The 22,620-nt window shown below is 46.0% G+C and overlaps 1 protein-coding gene across 1 annotated transcript; it reads left to right on the top strand.

Annotated features, from left to right (window-relative positions):
• The first annotated feature begins 1,400 nt into the window (after positions 1-1,400).
• Positions 1,401-21,639, top strand: DUT (deoxyuridine triphosphatase). The gene is made up of 7 exons (XM_073653069.1): positions 1,401-1,556; positions 1,900-2,038; positions 11,394-11,485; positions 17,660-17,704; positions 19,520-19,594; positions 21,100-21,170; positions 21,295-21,639. The coding sequence occupies exons 1-7, from the start codon at positions 1,463-1,465 to the stop codon at positions 21,349-21,351; spliced, it is 573 nt and encodes a 190-aa protein (XP_073509170.1). The 5' UTR covers positions 1,401-1,462; the 3' UTR covers positions 21,352-21,639.
• Positions 21,640-22,620: the final 981 nt, after the last annotated feature.

The following is a 22,620-nucleotide window of genomic DNA, read 5'->3' on the forward strand; positions in this document are numbered from 1 at the left end:
GGCAGAGTCTGTAGTATAATGCCCTGCCATAGGCAGTTTGTAGTATAATGCACCCCTATAGGCAGAGTCTGTAGTATAATGCACCCCTATAGACAGAGTCTGTACAATAATGCACCCCCATAGGCAGAGTCTATAGTATAATGCACCCCCATAGGCAGTCTGTAGTATAATGATCCCTCCCCCATAGGCAGTCTGTAGTATAATGATCCCTCCCCCATAGGCAGTCTGTAGTATAATGCACCCCCATAGGAAAAAAATAATTAAAAAAACACAATACTTACCTTGTTCCCCCCTGCTTCGAGCACCCGCACATCTTCAGAACAGCGGGCACCAAGTGATGACGTCAGTGTCTGCAAAACTGACATCAGATGCAGAGGGGGACTAATGGGAGAGGGAACATCGCCGACGCGCTCCCTCTCTCATCAATTGCATTTACGAGTGGGGGACCTGATGCTGGCACCGGGGGCCCTCGCCCTCCTGCTCAAGGGCCCTATAGCGGCCGCTTGGCAGTGCAGGGACATCGAGTCTCCCTGCTCTGCCGCAGGCTGTAACTATCGGCGTGATAGTTACACTGGCATGGCTCAGGGTGGGACCCTCAGAGTGCGGGGCCACCACCCCCTCTGCCCCCCCCCGGCAGCTACGCATAAAGGAAGAACAAGTCTGACAACTGCAGTCCGCTCACAGCTTACAGCTGTTGCCTGTACAAAGTTATAATATGGGAAGTTTTATTTTAATACTATGGAATGCATTTATTAGGCAGTTTACAGTGTTTGGCTTAAAAAGTTACAAAATTATGGAGCAAGTCGAGTTATTGCAAAAATGGCAACGTTTGTTCAGCACTTGCCAGATGCCAGTGACGGTGACAGCAGGTGCATATTTGATTTCAGACTTCTATACAGTCTCAAACGCACCAAAAGTTATTAAAAGATGTTAAGAAGTTTAATGCAATTCACATCATTGCAATTATCTTTTTTCTCGCCACAAGATCACTTGGAGGTCAGTCGGCAAGCTAGTCAGCCCTCATACCGGCCAAGGTCCGTGGGTAAGCTGGAGAACTGCTGATTGTATCGGAAGTGAGAAATGTCATCCTCAGGGCTGGTGCAGACAACACATCGGATCGCACTCGGCCAATGTTATCTTATGGGCCCTGCGCATGTTCGATTTGTTTCTTCAGTCTGCAACCAATATTCCAATGGTATGCAGAGATGCAAGTCAATGAGTCAGTGGGAAAAAAATGCACTCGGATGACATCTGACTGCAGTCCAAATTATCACAGACTTACAGGGTGGAGACATTTTTTCCCCATCTTCTTCTCATCTGGGAAAATCTGATCACACTTTTCTGATCAGAACAAGAGAAAACGCTGTGGTGTGACCGCAGCCTTAGGAAGTGTGGACCTCTGTCTTCTGTTACAGCAGGTTGTACCCCGCAGCAGGCGCAGCATACAGGTCACGTGTCCATCATGGCTGCGGCAGCACAGGGATGGCGGCTATGCTGCAAACTCTGGCCTCCCTCCCGCTGTGTCCCCCAGCACTTTCGGGCGTTCAGCAGACAAGGTAACTGTATTCCTGGGAGTAGTTCAAGGCCCGCTATGTGGTAGTAGGACCTGCGCCACGGAAACTACGAGTCCCAGCATGCCACTGTACTGGGGCTCGTCAGTGATAACGGGACCATGGACGGCGGAATGCTGGGATTCGTAGTTCCACAGCCGGTTATAGCGCATGCAGCAGAGTATCAGCACCGGTGCTCCAGTATCAGCCCGTGCAGCCTTAGTGGCGGAGTGAGGCGCTCGGGGGGAGTGCTAGTGACGCGGTCACGTACATATATGGGGCGGGCCTTGGGCTTGGCGGGATTGTTAGATCTCATCTTGTCTTGTTCCCACCATGCCGCTCACGCCAGTGCCCTCATCTCCCGCCAAACGGGCAAAAGAAGATAGCAGTGACAAGTCCTCTGCCGTGCTGCGCTTTGCCAAGTTGTCAGAACATGCGTCCACTCCAACCAGAGGCTCCGCCCGAGCTGCAGGCTATGATCTGTACAGGTAAGAGATCTGTGCTGATGTGTAAAGTATGGGGGGTAGATGCAAAGTGTCACGTGAGAGTGCGCATGGCCATGTGTGATAGATGGTGACATGGGGCATTTACATGGACATCATTGGTGTAGTCAGATACCTCATTGTGGTGGAGACAACGAAATCTAACAGTGGTGCCCATGGTGAATGTATCGCTGCTTGTCAGCCATTACCTTGTAGGTCTGGGGTGAGTGCACAGTGTGGGGTCCTCAGCCTGGCCCATACACCCCCCTTGAGGTAGTAGTGCACTGTGGAGGGGGCTGGCCGGGGTTCATTACTAGAGATGAGCGTTGTTCTACTCGAACTGTTCGCCAATCTCAAATTCGAGCTGTTTTGGGCGGTGTTCGAGCCGGTCGGCGAACACGAACAATTTGAGAAAAATTCGGCTGTTCGAGGTTATGTTCGATAACTGTTCGTGCACCAAAATCATAACTGGATTTTTTCTCAGTAATGATGAAAATTAATGTTAATACGCAGTTTGAGTGTACAGCGGGGCGGGGGGAGGGGCAGGGGATGGATCTCTGCAGGAACAATGAAGATCTCCATTTTTTTTTTCTCTTTCCCGCATTTGCAGTGGGGAGGTGCAATCTGTCAGCCTATCAGCAGCGCACACACGGAGCGAAGTGCTTTTTTTCACACAAGCAAGGGCATGTGTGATTGGCAGTGTATGTCACATGTCCTTGCCCTATAAGACCAAGCCATTTTCCCCGTCGCCACCATTTTCTCACTGCTGCAGCTGCATGTTAGACGGCACCGCTGTTGCTGTGTGCGCTATACCTTGTTAATTTCAAGCCAATTTTCGCACAAATATACAGATAGCTTGGGAGTAGGGAATAGTTGTGATTGCAGTCCTTTTAAGGACTAGGTTACAGCATTTCCTACGACTTTTATCAGGCAGGTCTGTGCTCTTAAATAGATAGATTGTGGGAGTAAAGACTAATTGTAATTGGAGTCCTTTTCAGGACTAGGTTACATGAGTTCCTATCAGTTTTTGCCAGGCAGGTCTGTGCCAGTGCTGTGCAAGTTTTTTTCACAGCATTTGGCTGAATCTAGCAAAGCTAATCCTTTTTGGCCTATTGCAGAGTGTGTTAGTCAGTGGAGTAGCCTATCTGTGTTGCAAGATATACCACCTGTGTATAGAATACCAATTTTTTTACTGCACCTAGTGAAGTAAAATCTTTTGGGCATAGCATCATTCTATTAGTCCATCTATACTGACCTCCATCAGGTTGCAAACTGAATATAATTTTTTTCTGCATCTAGCTCTGAAAAAATATTTGGGCTTCTAGCGGTGTGTGGGACTTGGTCTATTAGTCCATCTATACTGACCTCCATCAGGTTGCAAATTAAAAATAATTTTTTTCTGCATCTAGCTCTGAAAAAATATTTGGGCTTCTAGCTGTGTGTGGGACTTGGTCTATTAGTCCATCTATACTGACCTCCATCAGGTTGCAAGTTAAAAATAATTTTTTTCTGCATCTAACCCAGCCAATAGTTTTGGCCTAATACCACAGTTTGGCCACTCAGCTCTGCTCGGTTACCATCCATTGTTTTTTTGTGCAAACAACTCCAGAGTTGTGAATTAGTTAACCACCAAAATGAGTGGAAAAAGGCCTGCTGCTGGTGGAAAGGGGAATAGGCGTGTTGGGAAGGGGAAAAAAGGTTGTGTCCGTGGGGTAGGTGCAGAAGAAAGACCATCTTCCAGCCAAACTAAAATGTCTACTTCTTTTAGCGGACAATGTGATAAGATCCCTTTCTTACGGCCACGCCAATCGCTACAAATTCCAGATGAGGCACAAAAACAGCAGGTGCTTCAACGGATATCAAGTGCTCCTTTAAGTGGGCTCTCCTCCACATCAACTTCAACATCACAAATACTCCAGTCCTCAAAGGTGTCACCCAAATCGCACTTGCTTCCTCACAGCTCCCAAATCTCCAGCTGCCCGTCTGAGTATGAGGTAGAACAGATGGTTGAGTCTGCAGAGCTGTTTACTCATACTATAGCCTGGGAATCAGAGGTCAACTCCAGCGCTTCTGTGAATCCAGACGAGGAAATGATCTGCACTGATGCCCAGAATCTTTATGAGTCGGATCCAGGACCAGACGCAGAAGGTTCTGACCATAATGTAGACCCTCATTCCCAAACTGTAACTCCTGTTGGTGGAGACAATGAGGAAGACGATGATAAGACTCAAATACCTGATTGGAGCGACAACTTTAGTTTTTTGTCAGGGCAGGAACAGGTTGGCTCTGAGGACGACGGGTGTGATAACGCACAGGGTGATGATGATGATGAGGTCGGAGATCCCACTTACTGTCAACCCACAGTCAGCCAAGAGATGAGGTCAGCAGAGGAGGTGGAGGAAGATGCTAGTGACGACGAGGTCAGGTTGCGCCTTCCTGGACAGAGACGTAGTACTGGAAGCACGTCAACAACTGCATCCTCAAACACAACTCTGCATCTCACCACAAGTCGTGGTGGCTCTACAGGTCGCATGGGTGCTAAGCCTTGCATAGCCTGGGCATTTTTTCAGATCGATAAAGATGACCCAACTTGTGTTATCTGTAACATTTGTCAGCAAAAGCTAAGTAGAGGCCAAAAAATACATAGTTTGAGTACTTCATGCATGAACCGGCACATGGACATGAAGCATAAGTTGCAGTGGGAAGCTCGGTGTGCTACAATGCGGCCTAGCCGGCCGGGCCAACCACCGTCTGCCATATCTTGTGCATCCGTGGCCTCTTCATCCTCTGTGACTGGGGGGACAGCAGTCACACCTGTTTTGGGGCGCAGACCTGCCACCTCTTTACCCGCAACAGCCAGCGTGATTGGCAGGTCATCATTTTCTTTGGAGGTGGTAACACCAGCTGGTGTTGAGCGCTGTCCGACATCGATAGCACCACCTTTGGATCAAGGCAACCTAACATGTCCGCCTGCATCTTCCTCACAGACCGGCAGTTTGCCGGGGACACCCTTATCAACCCCGTCTAAGCACAATAGCCAGCCCTCGGTCCCTCAGATGTGGACAAGTAAAAGACCATTTCCTCCTAGCCATGAGAAAGCTAAGAGGTTGAATTTCACCATCTGCAAGCTCTTGGCTACAGAAATGCTGCCTTTCCGCCTGGTGGACACAGAGGATTTTCGAGACCTTATGTCCGTCGCAGTGCCCCAGTACCAGATGCCCAGTCGGCACTACTTCTCAAAGAAAGGTGTGCCTGCGCTCCACCAGCATGTCGCACACAACATCACCGCTTCTTTGAGAAACTCTGTGTGTGACAGGGTGCATTTCACCACAGACACTTGGACGAGTAGGCATGGACAGGGGCGTTACATGTCGCTGACTGGGCACTGGGTAACTATGGTGACAGCAGGACAAGGGGCTGCTGTCCAAGTCTTGCCGTCCCCACGAGTTGTGCGTCAATCCTCTTTATGTCAAAGTTCCTCCACTGCTTCTGCCTCCTCAACCTCCTCTCGGTCTTCCACCTGCACCCAAAGCCTGTCTGGTCATGCCACAAGCTTTCTAACTGCGCAGAAGGGATCCTGCACACCTCCTTACTATGCTGGCAGTAGGGCTCAACGTCATCAGGCGGTTTTTACATTGAAATGTCTGGGAAATGTGAGTCACACAGCTGAGGAGTTGTGGTCAGCTCTGGAGAACCAATTTCATGAATGGTTGTCTCCACTGGACCTGAAACCAGGGAAGGCCGTGTGCGACAGTGCTGCAAACCTGGGTGCGGCCCTTCGCCGGGGCAATGTCACACACGTGCCTTGTATGGCTCACGTGTTGAACCTGGTTGTCCAGCAATTTTTAGCCCACTATCCCAGACTAGATGGCCTTCTGCAGAGGGCACGGTCGCTGTGTGCTCACTTCCGCCGTTCGCATCCCGCAGCTCAGCGACTTACATCTCTACAGAAGTCGTTGGGCCTGCCACTTCACCGGCTAAAATGCGATGTGCCTACCTGGTGGAATTCAACTCTGCACATGTTGCAGCGACTGTGGCAGCACCGACAAGCCCTGGTGCAATACGTTCTGACGTATAGCCTGGGGCAAATCACGCTGGAGGAGTGGTCTCAGATCAGGGACCTATGCACCCTTCTGCACAGTTTTGAAATGGCGACGAAGATGTTTAGTGCTGACGATGCCATTATCAGCATGACTATTCCGGTGATTTACATGCTGGAGCACATGTTAAACAGAATTCGGAGTCAGGTGGTGGCACAAGAGGAGGTGGAGGAAGTAGAGGAGGAGGAGTTGTATGCGGAAGGGCTAACATCTGCAAGGTCCAGACGGTCGGCAGCACCAAGGCGGCAGGCATGTGAGGGTGGGGGAGATGGTTTTACCAGGGCGCATGGTAGCAGCCAAACTAGTGAGGAAGGTGCAGGAGCCCAGGAAGAAGTGGAGGACGAACTGATGGAAGACTCATCAGATGAGGGAGACCTTGATCACATTTCTGTTGTGCGAGGTTGGGGGGAGAGGACAGAGGAAGGAAGCATGATTGTTACCTCAGGGACTTGGTGCTCCTGGATGCGCAACACACATGAGTGCCTTCTTGCTGCACTACCTGCAACATGACCCTCGAATTGTGAGAATTAGAAATAATCCTGACTACTGGGTTGCCACACTGTTAGATCCCCCAAACTTTTCGATCAACCTTTTCATTTTAATAAAGACCAAAAAAATGGTCATTTTTGAAATTATAAGCATTAGCAGGTTGTTAGAAACTGAGATCAAACAGTTTTCAACTCAAAACTTTATTCTAGGTGATGTTACATTTTCACATAGGACCCCTTGTTTGAAAGGAGCTTCTGAACTCTCTCGTCCATTGAATTTGTCAGCTTTTGGATGGTTTCTGCTTCAATTGTTTTGCATGAGGACAGAATACCCTCCCAGAGCTGTTGCTTAAATGTGAACTGCCTCCCGCCATCATAGACACTCCTTTTAATGATGCTCCAAAGGTTCTGAATGGGGTAGAGGTCAGGGGAGCATGGGGGTCACACCATAAGTTTGTCCCCTTTTATGCCCATATCAGCCAGAGATGCAGATGTTTTATGTGCAGCATGAGATGGTGCATTATCATGCAGAAAAATGATCTTGCTGTGAAATACACGGTTCTTCTTCTTGAACCATGGCAGGAAGTGCTGTTTGAGAAAATCCACATACATTATGGAGTTCATCTTTAGCGCCTTCAAGGATCCTAAAGGGGCCGACAATCTCTCTCCCCATGATTCCAGCCCAAAACATTACTCCACCTCCTCCTTGTTGGCGCTGTAGCCGTGTTTGCGTGGGGTGTCCATCAACCAGCCATCCTCCACTCCATCCATCTGGACCATCGAGCGCTGCACGGCACTCATCCGTGAACAAAACAGTTTTGAAATCAGTCTTCATGTAATGTTTGGCCCACTGGAGCCGTTTCTGCTTGTGTGAAGTGGATAGAGGAGGTCGACAGGATGGCGTATGCACAGCTGCAAACCTCTGAAGGACCCTGCATCTTGTTGTTCGGGGGACGTTGGAGGCACAAGCAGCTTCAAAAACTTGTCTGCTGCTATGACAAGGCTTTTTTGCCGCTGCTCTTTCAACCTGACGTAATTGCCTGTAGGAAAGAGTCCTCAATTTGCCCTTATCAGCACGCACACGTGTGTACTGTGAATCAGCTACATACTTCTTGATTGCCAAGACACTTCATCCTGATCATCGCACAATGTTGATTGTAGTCATGCCTTGACCTAAACACTCCACAATTTGTTGCTTCTCAGCAGCCGACACATCCTTTTTCTTTCCCATTTTGGCAGAAAATGTAGGCTGCTTAATAATGTGAGAGAGCCTTCTTAAGTAGTCTTGCCTTTCATTGGACACACCTGCCAAACTAATTAGCACAGGTGTCTGCAATTGCTTACAGTGATATAAAGAGCCCTGACACACATCACCATCAATGAGTTTAACTGACAAACAAACAAATTCTTCCCTTATCACTCCTAAACACTTTTTGTATAATAATTTGGAACGCAGTGTACATGTGCTTTTCCACAAAACACCAGTGGTTCACGTAGTGAATCTTACAGTTCTAACTTGCCAACCGTGGTCTGTATGGAATTGTTCAATAAAGGGCCCAAAATTAAGATAACATAGATGGGAGAGGTCTCTATGAATAGGAATTTCTAAGTATTTGATACCCCGTGAGGGCCAGGCAAAGGGAAAGTTGGACTGGATGGAATCCTATATGGATTTAGGGAGGGAGACATCGAGGGCCTCAGACTTCGCTGCATTGATTTTAAAATTTGACCATGTAACAAAGTGATCTATTTCAGCCATAACAGCATGGATGGATATATGTGATTGAGTGATATATACTAGGACATCATCAGCAAATAGAGAGCACTTGTACTCGGTGCCTCCCACCTCAATCCACCTAATATTGGGGTTATGGTGAATTGATGAGAGCAGGTGCTCCGTCACTAGGATGTATAAGGGAGGGGACAGAGGACATCCCTGCCTTGTCCCATTGGTGATTGTGAAAGGTGATGAAAATGTTCTGACGCACCCCCTGGGCCTTGGGACACCCGGAGCCGGACCCTTCTTGGTGGATGCTGGTGGTTGTAGTCTTCGTGGCGGCGATCCGGTTCCGTGGCTCAGGGCGGTCAAACCAGTGGCGGAACTATTTATGTGGTTTTGATGTTTAAATGTCCGACTACGCCACCCGTGGATTGCGGTCAGAGTGAACCGCCGCTACAGGGCAGACCGCTAAGGCTGGTGTTGTGGGTGCAGCAGAGCGTAGCATAACTCCCCACGGGAGGAGTATAGCCTCAGGGCAGTGTATGCAGAGGATGGGGGTGATGGTGCAGGGCAGCAGCAGTAACAACACGGAGTCAGTGATGCAGTTCAGGGCCTTTACTCACAGTTCTTATTATCCAGACCACGTCTGCAGGTAACGGCTGCCCACGTCGTACTGTGCTCACCAGGTGAGGGGCTCAGACAACTCCCAGATAACTTTGGAGCACTTCACAGGACCCCCTTTGTGTGTCCTTTGTCTGGCCTTTCTTACCAACACTTCTGTCCGGCTGCCTCGGGCCTCCTCTTGGTAAACTTGGCGCCAGTTTCCCTGACCCTATGTGGTGCCTTCCTAGCGGGTGGAGCAAGGGGCTGCGCCACATAAAATGTCAGAGCCTCCGGTTTCTAGCTGAGGGTCGTTTCCTGCCTCCACTAGTTCGGGGACCGGTCTCCCCCTTTGGCCTGACCCCTCCACGCAGGTGGATTCGGGCGTGCGGTGGCGACTCGCCCGTCCGCACCCCTGGGATCCCTTCATTCCTCGTTCCTGGAGCCTTCTCCGCTCCTCTTCCTTCCTTCTCCCTCTTGCAGGCCTGGGCCTCTGTTACTAGGCCCGCCTCCGGAGCAGAGCTCATGCAGAGCCCCTGCTCCCTGCCACTTCTGCTCAGACTTCTCTGCACTGAACTAAGATGGTGCCCACCTTTTATACTCCCTTCTCAATGCACCCAGGAACTGCTTCCTCCCTGCTCCTGCACTGCAGGGTTCCCCTTCCTCAGTGTTCCCTCCCCCCACTCCAGACAGGGACTGTCGTGCCCATCTCGGGGGCATATTGGTCGCCCTGCCCCACGGCAATGTGGTGTAATGCATGCAGGTGTCGGGTCCTGATCCACACTCCATCCTTATCTGAGAGTGAGATATCACACCTCTGGGTGAGGTGCAATACGTCTGTAGCAACCGAGCCCTCGGTGCTACAGTTCCATTTATCTTCAGCCTAGGTGACGTATTGTGATACAGGGCCGTGATTTTGGCTATAAAAGGGTCCCCTAGACCCCTACCCCAAGCTTTTTAAGAGAATCATATATGGCGTGCCAGGAGACTCTATAGAATGCTTTCTCAGCATCCAACGAGAGTAACTACTTACAAATTTTTAACTGCATCTAGCCCAGGAAATACTTTGTTCCTAGTAGCAGTGTCTGCTAGTCAGCGGATTATCCCGGCTGTTAAGCAAGCTACACCACCTGTAGTTTGGACACTTAATTTTTTCAAAGGAAATGCTTCGGGACCACGGGATACTTAGTGAAGAGCATCAGGAGGCACCCCAAGGCATAGGGGCTGGGATTGGCACTAGGATGCCTTGCGGTGGACAGCCGAGCTCGATCCTTATAAAAGCTTTTTAACTGCAGCAGCTTTAGTGGACGCTACTGGAGCTGGAATTACGCGGCTGCTGGCATGAGACTTGCCCTCCAATAGATCCTTGTAAATGGATTTAAAGTGTATTCATTCAAATTAGAGGGACAATTTAAATTAAAAAGCTTAGAGCTGCCTCCACCACAGGGGGGCTCTCTCGACCCACCAGCGGACAGGCACCAGTATTGGGAGAGGGGGGCTGGCCGTCGGGGTTCACCGCGGCTCTGGCACAAACCCGGCGACACGGAGGTGGCACGGGCAGGAGCGGACTGGCCGTGTCGGCTTCTCACTTTTTGGATTTTAGAAGGGCATGACATGCCTATATCTGTGTCTCCCCCTCCTTTTACTCCTCCACCTCTTTTATTTTCGCATGACTATATGTACTTGTCACTTTTCCATGTGTTAGTTATGTCTTCTGAGCAGTTTGTCAGCTTTTGGACACCTTTGAAGGTGTTTTCTATGTGTTTTTGTTTGCCTGCCATTGGTTTTAACTGTGTTCGACGAACACACGGGTGTTCGACGAACCGAACCGAACTCGAACACTACGGGGGTGGCTCAACACTATTCATTACATGCACCTCCATTTGGGCTATGATGTGTGCACCGTGCTGCCACCCAAGGGCTTCATTGTAGAGAAAGGGGCAAAGCTTAAAGCGTGGGAGTATGAGGGTCTACATGGGGGGCCAGACTTGCCATGAGACTGTGTGCAGTCTGCTGCAAGAATAAAGCTGCCCAACTTCTGCTCTGTAAATCCCCCTATTGTCACTTGGGAGGTTTTTTTTTCCCCTCAAATGTTTGTGGTGGGAGGATAGATGGATATCTATCCTCCCGCCACAAACATTTGTGAGCATGGGAGGGTTTTTCTCCCCTCTCATCACCCAAGGGACAATAGGGGAATTTACAGAGCAGAAATACATGCATGCCTTTCCCCAGTTTCTGCACATCCCTCTGCAATGTGTGACCCCAGTATTGGGCTCTTTGTATATTAATACTTTGTGCTGCGATGTCACTGGAGGATCCCGGGATGTCACTACAGCATTTTTTCTTTCCCCCAGACTAACACCTCTAATATTTTGGTGTGACAGGCAGACCATGCTGATGTGTCTAATGCATAGTGTCTTATTTTGTAATTTTATTTTTGTTCCATTCCTTAGTGCCTATGATTATGTGATTGATGCACAAGATAAAGCTATAGTGAAAACAGACATTCAGATCTGTGTTCCCAGTGGATGTTATGGGAGAGTTGGTAAGTTCATGGCCACTTCTGTTTTTACTCCTTATAACCCCTTAGCCTTTTTGAGTAAAATGATGTGATACTTTACGTGGATCACCAAGTGCTGAGGGGCCCAGGAGCTGAGATCCATCTGTTACACAGCTGTCATTTCTCCACCAGCAGTGACTGGATCTAAGCTCTGATCGCTGCTGAATGTATGTGAACGGTTATTTCCATCGTTCCTCTGACACAATCACTGATGTGTTACTATAGTGTAAGTGATCAGGCCATTGCAGGGCCAAGCCCTCCAAGTGAACTAAAAAATAAAGTACAACATTTGATTCACTCCCTCATCCCTCCACCATTAAAAATAAAGAAATTGGGTAACGTACAGATGTTGAAATACCAAATGTTTAAGTCTGGTTCATCAAAGTATAAAATAAATTAGCCTAAATAGTAAATGACTTAGGCTATGTGCACACGATGTGGTTTTAATGCGTTTCCGCCGCAGTAGTAGGGGAAAAAAAATAAATAAATAATAAACCTGTATACTCACCTGTCCAGCAGCCCCCATTGTCCTCTTGGTCCCCGGTGGTGATGCTGTCTCCCTGGCAGCCAGCGGCACACTGCAGTGTACCGAGCTGCCAGGACCTGCAGTGATGTCACGAATCAGCTGATGGTCACTTGACAATCAGCTGACTGCTGATGCCAGTGATCAGCTGATCAGTCTCGTGACCGATCAGCTGATGCTCACCCTGGAAACATTGCAAGAATGTTCCCACCCTGTTTAGCTCACTGGGGCTCATCTGCTGATGAAGCCCAGTGACCTCCTGCAGCATGTGTACTGGTTTTACACTCCTGTCAGTATACAGTGCTGTATTCTACAGCTGTGACGTCAGTGGTTTCTGATGTCACAGCTGTAGAAGCTGTTTGTTTTTATGTTTTTTTTTCAGGAGATCGAGGGCTTCGCGGAGGTGTGCAATAAAAAAAACATTTAAAAACCGTGTGTTTTTTATTTTATTAAAATACTTTATTCTCGCCGTGTTTTTATTGAAAAAGTGCCGACCACTTTACTACACGATTAATAATGGGGGTGTCTTATAGACTTCCTCCATTACTAACCTGGGCTTCACGTCAGCTGCCAATACAAGGCTGACATGAACCCCCCAACCCTACTGCCACTGCTACAGGGCAGTGGGAAGAGCGAGGCTAAGCGCCAGATTTGGCGCATCTTACGGATGCGCCATCTCTGGGACTGCTGAGGGGTGATATTAATAGCTGCAGAGGGGGGCTAGTATCCATGGCTATTAATATCAGTCCGTAGCTGTCTAGTTTAGCCTTTGCTGGTTAGATTTTATAGGGGGTCCCCCTGCAACCTAGCCAGTAAAGGCTGAACAAACAGCTGTGGGTTGATATTAATAGCCAGGGAACATTGTTGGTTAATGGCCCCTTCCCCGTCTACTGATATCAGCCCCCAGTGGTCGGCTTTCCCTCTGCTGGTTATAAAAATAACGCGGGCGCCCACGCCGTTTCTTTTTTTTTATTATTATTTTAGGCTCTGTGCCCATAATTCAGACGTAGCACCGCTTTGGATGCACATTTTTACTGCGTTCTATTGAACGCAAGTAAATCCAAATGTGTTCACTGAACCATGCGTATTTACAGCATTCAATACATTTTAGTGGTCAAATTTCTGTGGTGGAGACTAGCGACTCCACAAGAGAATTTGACATTTTGCGGTCCTGAAAGACGTGCCGTATGTCAGTGATTCGCAGCCTCTGATGCACGCATAGTGGATGTGGGATTTCTAGAGATCCCATCCACTATACCGTAACATCTGGATGCTGCGGGTTTGACGCTGTATAAGCGCAACGTCAAACCTGCAGCGGCTCCTGATCATGGCCACGTACGCAAACTCACCCGCAACGTATCAATTTCTGTAGCAGACACGCTGGTCTCCGCTGCAGATTTTGACTGATTGAAGTGTCATTATATGCGGTGGATTTACATGTACCGACAACAAAAGTGCGGCATTAGAACACCGCGTTTTGGACGCAACATAAATATGTTGTGTCCAAAACGCTGTTGAGTGCTGATGTAGTGGCTAGTGAACCATCTGTGGGATGTTTAATGGCCAGGGACCATGTTTGCCTAATGACACCTTCCCAGGCTAAAATTAGCAGCTCACAGCAGTCTCATAAATTACTTGAATAGAAATGCTAATGAAGATTGGGTGAATGGGACCAGCTGAAACCCCTCTTTTGTTTGGTTATGTCAAGGTGTCAATCAGACCTTTTCATGACCAAACTTTAAAGTAAAGAAACACAGACACAGTGTAAACACTCTATTTGAAATACAACAGACCCATTCTTTAATCATTTAAATGAACCAATATACTCACCCCAGTTCTTAATGTAATCCAAGGGCTTAAGTAATGTCCCACCAAATAACTTTATTTAGCTCCAAAAGCCTTCATTAATGTACAAAAACGCATGTAAAAACCCATCAAAAATGCATGTAAATCCGCATGCGTTTTTTTTTTCTGCCAGGGAGAGGCAAAAACACTCAGGAAATTTCTGCTTCAAATCCTGAATGTGTACACATACCCTTAAGGAGAAAAAAATCAAAACTTTTATGCCCCCTAAACTGGTATCAATAAGTCAACTCCTCTCAACTCAAAGATAAAAAGCTTTTGAGGGTCTCAGGAAATAGTGACACAAACCAACATATATATATTTTTTTCTCTTTTTTTTTTTTTTTCTTCTATAATAAACACATCTGAATATCCCTCCCCCCCTCACCTAACTAAATAATTTTTTGTGTGGCAAATTATTCAATATAGTGCCCTTATTCCTTGAACTTGGCACAAAATCTGAAATGTGCCAAATTGAAAACCTCTCCAGAAACCTTACTCCAGGCAGTGGCTGGAGTGAGATGCCTAAAAAGTAAAATTTGTGACATTTGATGTAAGAGCATTTTGTAAAAGAGAAAAAAAAAAACAAAACTTAAATTTATAGAGAAGAATGCACAAATACTAATGCCACTAAAGGAGAAAACTACTCCAGAATACTGGAAAACAGCATTCCCTGACGTTCCTAGAGCCACTGTATCACTCCACAGCATGGAAGTGATGGATCGCCTCTGGGCTGCGTGGTCGCACTGCTCAGGGCAGCCATGTTCAGTGCACGCTGCTCCTGGTGACTTACTCCTGCTTTATTAGAAGACTTTTCCCTGGTGCTCCTCATTTCACTATCTGCCATCGTTGCATTGATCTGTGCTCTGATTGGATTGAGAACTCTTTTTAATCAGAGCACAGATCAGTGTGATAGATAATGAATCTGCAGAGTAGAAGGGACAACTGTAATAATATACAGTGGGGGGGGGGGTATTTAGTCAGCCACCAAGTGTACAAGTTCTCCCACTTAAAAAGATGAGAGGCCTGTAATTGACATCATAGGTAGACCTCAACTGAGAGACAAAATGAAAAAACAAATCCTGAAAATCGCATTGTCTGATTTGGAAAGACTTTTTTTTTTTTTTTCTTCTTCAAATTTTGGTGGAAAATAAGTATTTGGTCAATTACAAAAGTTCATCTCAATACTTTGTTATATATCCTTTGTTGGCAATGAGAGGTCAAACGTTTTCTGTGAGTCTTCACAAGGTTGGCACACACTGTTGCTGGTATGTTGGTCCATTCCATCATGCAGATCTCCTCTAGAGCAGTGATGTTTTGGGGCTGTCACTGGGCAACACGGACTTGCTACTCCCTCCAAAGGTTTTCTGTAGAGTTTAGATCAGGAGACTGGCTAGGCCACTCCAGGACCCTGAAATGCTTCTTACGAAGCCACTCCTTTGTTGCCCTAGCGGTGTGCTTGGGATCATTGTCATGCTGAAAGACCCAGCCACATTTCATCTTCAATGCCCTTGCTGATGGAAGGAGGTTTGCACTCAAAATCTCACGATACATGGCCCCATTCATTCTTTCATGTACATGGATCAGTCGACCTGGTCCCTTGGCAGAGAAACAGCCCCAAAGCATGATGTTGCTACCCCCATGCTTCACAGTAGGTATGGTGTTCTTTAGATGCTACTCGGCATTCTTTCTCCTCCAAACACGGCGAGTTGTGTTTCTACCTTACAGTTCTACTTTGGATTCATCTGACCATATGACATTCTCCCAATACTCTTCTAGATCATCCAATGCTCTCTAGCAAACTTCAGATGGGCCTGGACATGTAATGGCTTGAAGTTGTGCACTACTTTAGATTAATCCCCCGTCGCCCCTAAGCCTTTTTGTAAATACCTTCCCTTGCAGATAGCGCCGCTCACAGGCATTATCTGTGGCCGCTCACAGGCATCACCTGACCCCGCGCTGACGTCACGACAAGTGAGGCGTGACGCAGCGCTTGGGTCCCCGCGGTGGCTGCTGGGTTGTGGGTGGGGTTACCCCCATTTCACACCCAGCATCCACCGTTCGCTTCCCAAGGATAGGGAGAGGCAGAGCGCGCGGTGGATGCCGGGTGTGATGCAGGGGGGTAACCCCGCCCACAGCCTTGCATCCACCAGGAAGAAAAAGACCCCTGGCTGCTGCCAGCACTTGTCGTGACATCAGCGGATGTCAGAGCCGGCTGCAGCCGGGGGTAACGTGATGCCTGTGAGCGGCCAGTGATAGCGCCGCTCACAGGCATTATCTGCAACGGAAGGTATTTACCTACCCCAATGTATCCCCCAGGGGCCCCTAAGCCTTTTTGTAATCTAAAGTAGTGGACAACCACTTTAACAAGGGGAGCATGTCTGGCACTGCTGGATGTGAGTCCCTGGCGGTGTAGTGTGTTACTGATGGTAGCCAGTGTAACATTGGTCCCAGCTCTCTGCAGGTCATTCACTAGTTCCCCATCCCCTGTGTGGTTATGGATTTTTTGCTCACCATTCTTGAGATCATTTTGACCCCACAGGGTGAGATCTTGTGTGGAGCCCCATATCGAGGGAGATTATCAGTGGTCTTGTATGTCTTCTATTTTCTAATTATTGCTCCCACAGTTGATTTCTTCACACCAAGCTGCTTGCCTCTTGCAGATTCAGTCCTCCTAGCCTGGTGCAGGGTTACAATTTTGTTTCTGGTGTCCTTCAACAGCTCTTTGGTCTTCACCATAGTGGAGTTTGGAGTGTGACTGGTTGAGGTTGTGGACAGGTGTCTTTTATACAGTTAACAAGTTCAAACAGGTGCCAGTACTACAAGTAATGAGTAGAGGACAGAGGAGCCTCTTAAAGAAGAAGTTACAGGTCTGTGACAGCAAGATATCTTGTTTGTAATTGTCCAAATACTTATTTTCCACCAAAATGAAGGAAAAAAAAAAAAAAAAAAAATCTTTCCAAATCAGACTGATTTTTCAGGATTTGTTTTCTCATTTTGCCTCTCATAGTTGAGGTCTACCTAAGATGTCAATTACAGGCCTCTCTCATCTTTTTAAGTGGGAGAACTTGCACAATTGGTGGCTGACTAAAATCTTTCCCCCCCCCCCACTGGAGAAGGGCACTGAGCGGTCTTGTAAGTGCGTGTAGTGATGTCCCCGGCAGCTGCGCGCATGGAAACACTCCCTGGTCTCTTTTCACTAAGCAGCAGGATCTCGTCTAATAAAGTAGCACTATGTCCTCAGGAGCAGCGTGCTTCCAGTCATCTTCAGAAGGGATCTGTGAGAAGCTGTGCCATCCACAAGATGGCAGCGTGCTTCCATTGAAAAATGGGTACATGAAACATAGGTTTTTAGATCAATACTGACTTTCAAATCTGCCAGTAACTAACATAAGTAAATACACTTTTTTTTTTTTTTTCTAAAGCTAGCTTTTTCATGATGTATACCCTGCCACTGACTGTTTTACACTTCAACCGGATCTGTTAATGGGGTGGATACATTAGGCAGCGAGTGAGCTGTCGATTCTAGAAGTTCATGCTCTGTGTGCACTTGGCCTAAAGCTCTGGACATCTTCTCATGCTGTAGGAACAGTAGTCCTCTATGGCTTGTGCATATTTTGAGATCATTGCAGAGCATCTGTCTGCAGAAATCAATAGTACAATGACTATTATAACGTGTAATTATATTGCAAGAGGAGAAACCTTGTAGCTTGTCATTAGCCGAGGGTCCGTAGTGTGATAAATGTGCTTGTGCTAATGTGTTCATTTCCCTTTTTTCTCATCTTGCTTTTTAGCTCCACGATCCGGTTTGGCAGCTAAACACTTCATTGATGTTGGAGGTATTTCTGCATGTGAAATAACAAGAATTATGTACATATAATACATTGCTGCAGTCGCAAAATTTCCTCTGTCAAGGTTGTTTGAGTGCAGGGGCGCTCAACTGGTGCCACCTCTGTAGCCCGCTATGTTATTGTACGGCTGCCAACCATCCGCTGACAAAAATGCACCCCTGCGTGTGGCTGTTTGCATAGAAAAGCTGGGTGGACACAGTCATATGTTCCCCATAACTTTTACGTGAATGGGGTCCATTTACTCCACCTAGTTACTCCATGAATTCGTATGAGTTTTACAGATGGCCACCTATGATTCCGGCTCTCTACATTGTACTTTTTTGAATTGAAGGGGTTAAAGGTACAAATTTCTGCCCTTGGCTCCGTTTTTAAATATGAAATGGCTGACCATCTGTGGATAAGCTTTCTTCCATCGGTTACGAGTGCTCTTCTGTCCCTGCTCCCAAAGTGCACCCATGGGACTCGCACCTAGTCTTGAAGGCTCACTAAAGCCTCTTTTGCGCTAATCAAGGTCATTCCTACTAAACCCTTTACACTGAAGTGCTGTTACATTGGTTAGGCACACTGGGGAACTCCAAGCAATGTCCACTTCTGTTCTATACACGACCATTCTAGAGATCTGGGTTATCCTAAAACCAGACCCAGCACTTCTGAAGGTAATGTCCACGTTCTATATGTCCCCAATCCTGAATCGGAGAGAGATTTTAACTGCTTAGACATGTGTATATAAAAGCTACATCTTTTTCTACTAAATGTATCTTTTTTTTTTTTTTTTTTTTTTCTCCTCCGTTCAGTTTGGGAAACCAAGTAATGGGAAAGCTGCGAGTTAGAGGAGTACACAGGAGTTTGTGGGAGCCATACTATTCATCTATTTAGCTCTCGGAGGGTCTTGCATCACACGCTACTATGTTCACATCTTGGGACGAGAAGGCAGAGGCTTCTATAGAATCTTTGTTAGGCAGCCACTTACTGATTATATCTTTTGTCTTTCTCTGCCCCTGGACGTAAAGTTCTGAAAGTGATGGTGTCGCCCTAAGAGACGATTCCTCTGTGATCTCTCATGATGTCATGGGTGTGGGGGAAATATGAGAACTATACTAACCAGTAATTTGATTTTCCAGAGCAAATGACAGCACCCTTTTATTCCCTTCTTTTCTGTGTTTGTTGGAGGGGGTCATGTATCACTTGTCGCATATTTAAAAAAAAAAAATTAAAAAAAATTAATTTTTTAAATGCACATCATCCAAGCGATTATAAACCCCCCCCCCCCCCCCATGTAAAGACAGAAAAGGGAGGGAATAATGGTATGTTGTCATGTGCTCCAGAAAATCAGTTTACCGGTTAGTGTAATATAATTGTATTTTTTTTGCAATTCTTTTCTTGAAATATTTCCTCTTAATAATCGAAACATTTTGAATACTCTATAGAAATACAAACACAATGTAACATTGTCCTCATTCCACAGCTGGAAGGCGTAGGCAGCTTCTAGAGCCAAGGCCCTGACACAGTTACAGCTTGCATCTGAGGGCCATCACACTAACCTGCCAGCACTAATGTGCATTCTTCCACTGACTGCAGTGTATTTTCCATCATTACACAATGCAGAATATTTTTCTGTGTTGTGAAGGAATTTCCATGTAGCTTCGCCTGCTCATTTTTTTTCAAAGGATTCCCCCCCCCCCCCCCTTTTTTTTTTTTTTTGAAGACGCTGCATCTGAAATGTGGACATAAATATTATTTAGATGTTGGTCTTCATTAATCAAGTTTTATTTTTTTTTGTTTTGTATTTTCCCTCTTACTTAGCGGGTGTAATTGATGAAGACTACAGAGGAAACGTTGGTGTTGTATTATTCAATTTTGGAAAGGAGCCCTTTGCTGGTACGTGCCTTTGTGTTGTGAGACTTCTGAAGGTTTGTATGTGTCGCCAAGGTACAATATCTCGCTGTCTTTGACAGTCTCTTCAATAGGGCTTTTTTCAGGGCTGTGGAGTCTGAATCAAAGTTGGAATAAAATGGACCGACTCCAACTCCTAAAATATATAATAAATTGGGTACAGTAGTTCAATGCAGTTTGTGGGGAATATTTTTTCATTGAATTTGGGAAAGTTCTGAAATGTCCTATTCCTGATCTAAGGGTCTAGACTTTTAGCTGAGATGAATCTGTGCTACAGTAAATTTATCACTTAAACATGAGCCGTGTATGAGGGAGTCGGGAGTCATGGAAATTGAGGCGTTGGAGTCGGAGGTTTGGCTTACCGACTCCACAGCCCTGCTTTTTAGTAAAAGGCTCTTGCTGCAAAAAGGGGAAAACCCCATTTACCTACTATTAGTGTGAACCAATATAGAGGAGTCATCAAAGGGATTTATTTTTCAAAACTTTAAAAAGGTGTTGCCTACAATAAAATGCACAGCAAAGTAAAGCTTAAAATCTGACCCAGAAAAAAAGCAACAGGTTTTATGTCTCGTATGTTGAGAGTTGACCTTGTCAGCAAATCGTCATGAGACTTTTCACAGGGTTACATATAACCCCAGAGTTCAGTGTACTTCATGATATTAATTGACTTCCTTTGCTCCAGCGATGTGCATTTTGGTGGTGCTGCATTTCTGCAACAATTAAGTTACTCAAGTTGTTTTGTTTTTGTGGGGCTGGGGCTCCCCAAACTGCGTTTTGTCTCCTTTTGGCATATCATGTTTTTAATCTGCTTTTATTTGTTGATAAAATTTTATTGATTAAAGTTCTGTGGGTTTTTTTTCCAGCAGGTTTTCCTCATTTCATTTTAGTCTATGGGGAGAATCTGCAAATAAAATGCATATTTACCGCAAGAGAAATTTTATGTTGCATTTTTTCCAGGGCTGTGGAGTCTGTAAGCCAAACCTGACTCTGACTCCACAGCCCTGCCTCACTACTGAGCGTGTACATAAAGTGCAGCACAGATTCATCTCCACTAAAAGTCTAGACCCTTAGATCAGGAACAGAACAGACATTTTATAGGACATTTCATAACTTTTTCAAGTTTTCTGCATTGTACTACTGTACCCAATTTATTATACATTTTCGAAGTCTGTCCACTTCATACCGACTCCACAGCACTGTTTTCTTTTTTTTTCAAAAACGCACCACAAGTCAGTTTCTGTGCTGTTAAAACAATGAAAATAAAGAGCACAGTGAACATGAGGTCTCTAAATCTCATACACTTTGCTGCAACTGTAATACTGTTTCTTGCACAGTGCAAAAAAACACAGCACATGCTCATCATGGCTTTAAACTAGAACTCACCATAGCATAACAACACTCAGAAAAAAAACTCAGGTACCTTGCTTTCTTAGCTAATGTAACCACCATGATGCCAAGTGTTAATAATTGTATAACTTTTTATACTTCAGTTAAAAAAGGTGACCGAGTGGCTCAGTTGATATGTGAGCAGATAATTTACCCTGATCTTGAGGAACTTAAAGTGAGTAATTGTATTCAATAACGATTTGTTGAAAATGGGTTATCCATATGACCAAGCTGTATTACTGTCTGCAGAGCTGGTGGCTATTAAATCCTCTGTCCTTCTGTGCTGTCTTCCTCCGCAGATCCTAGATGATACAGAGCGAGGTGCTGGTGGTTTTGGATCCACTGGTCAGAACTAGGATTTGTTGAGCTGCGTGCTGTTACTGTATGAGCGGAAATTGTTGTTCTTTGTCCTTCTCCTCTTCTCCATGGAAGGGATTGAATTTCAGCTTTATTCTTCCAAATCTGCTTTGAAAAGGGGCTATGGTTTGTGATTCTGCATTATATGCCAAATGTGACCGGCTATGGCTCCAGAAGTATGAACATGGTAAATGTTGGGTTATACTTGACACCTTGAATTTCTGTTTTGTCTCTAGGTCAAATGTTGTTCTGTTAAAAAATAAAGTAAATTGAAATTTGTTTTACAACTGATCGCAAGTGTTATCCTTCTGGTATAGGTAATATATAATTGGTAAAGAATTTTTGTCAAGAGGAGCGTTTTTCTTGCATGTATGGCTTAGTTTATTAAAAAAAAAAACTGAACATTTATTTTTACATACTCGGCAGTTAAATTAGCTGCCACTTTCTTTTTTGTGGTAATTGTGTAGGGGAACCATGACTTTGAGCTTAATATAGAAGTATGACGTGTTCTCCTCCTGCCCTTTCACACACACTGACCAGCCCTCCTGTCCATACAATGACAGGTATGATCACATACTCCTCCACCAGCAGCCATTGTATGGACAGGACCTCTGAGCAGTCTGACGAAGGGCTGTACTAGGAAGGGTGGGAGAAGAACCTGTAATATTTCCTACAAAATCATATACTCAACACATTTGGTACATTAAAGATGGTGGACAACCATAAATTCAGTTATTGAATTTAAAAACTGGGCATGTAGGAACTGACTAATTCTGTGCTGGGGTTGTACACAACAATCTTAATGAAGGAGCATGATGGTGGTGAGATGTGCCGAACTCCTTAAGAGGCACATCCCCTCAGTGCTGTGCACCTCGCAAAAGACTCCAGTCAGGAACCAGGTCTGGCATAAGTTGTGCCACTAAAGTGGTGTAACTTTTTATGAATTTGGCGGGAGGTGACCATGAAAACGCCAAGTCGCATATTTTTTTTGCACAACTTCGCATTATTGTCAAACGCTTGATGAATGGAACCCATAGTGTTCACCATACATGGCACAGAGATAATTCTCGGCAGAAAGAATCTCCTCCTCTTGCTGTCGACAGCTGGTCAGTATTATGATCACTCGTAACTGCTTCACAATGTCAACTAGGAAGCTCCTGTTCTTCATATTCGCATTTATTCCACACTATAATTTAAACCTTCAGGCTGTGTGCCCACGATGCGTTTTTTAAGCATTTCCGCAGCGGCAAAAACACTGCAGAAACGCT

Source organism: Phyllobates terribilis, unplaced genomic scaffold (genome assembly GCF_046119375.1).
Source record: "Phyllobates terribilis strain yellow unplaced genomic scaffold, ASM4611937v1 Scaffold_11__3_contigs__length_659146591, whole genome shotgun sequence".
Lineage (NCBI taxonomy): Eukaryota > Metazoa > Chordata > Amphibia > Anura > Dendrobatidae > Phyllobates > Phyllobates terribilis.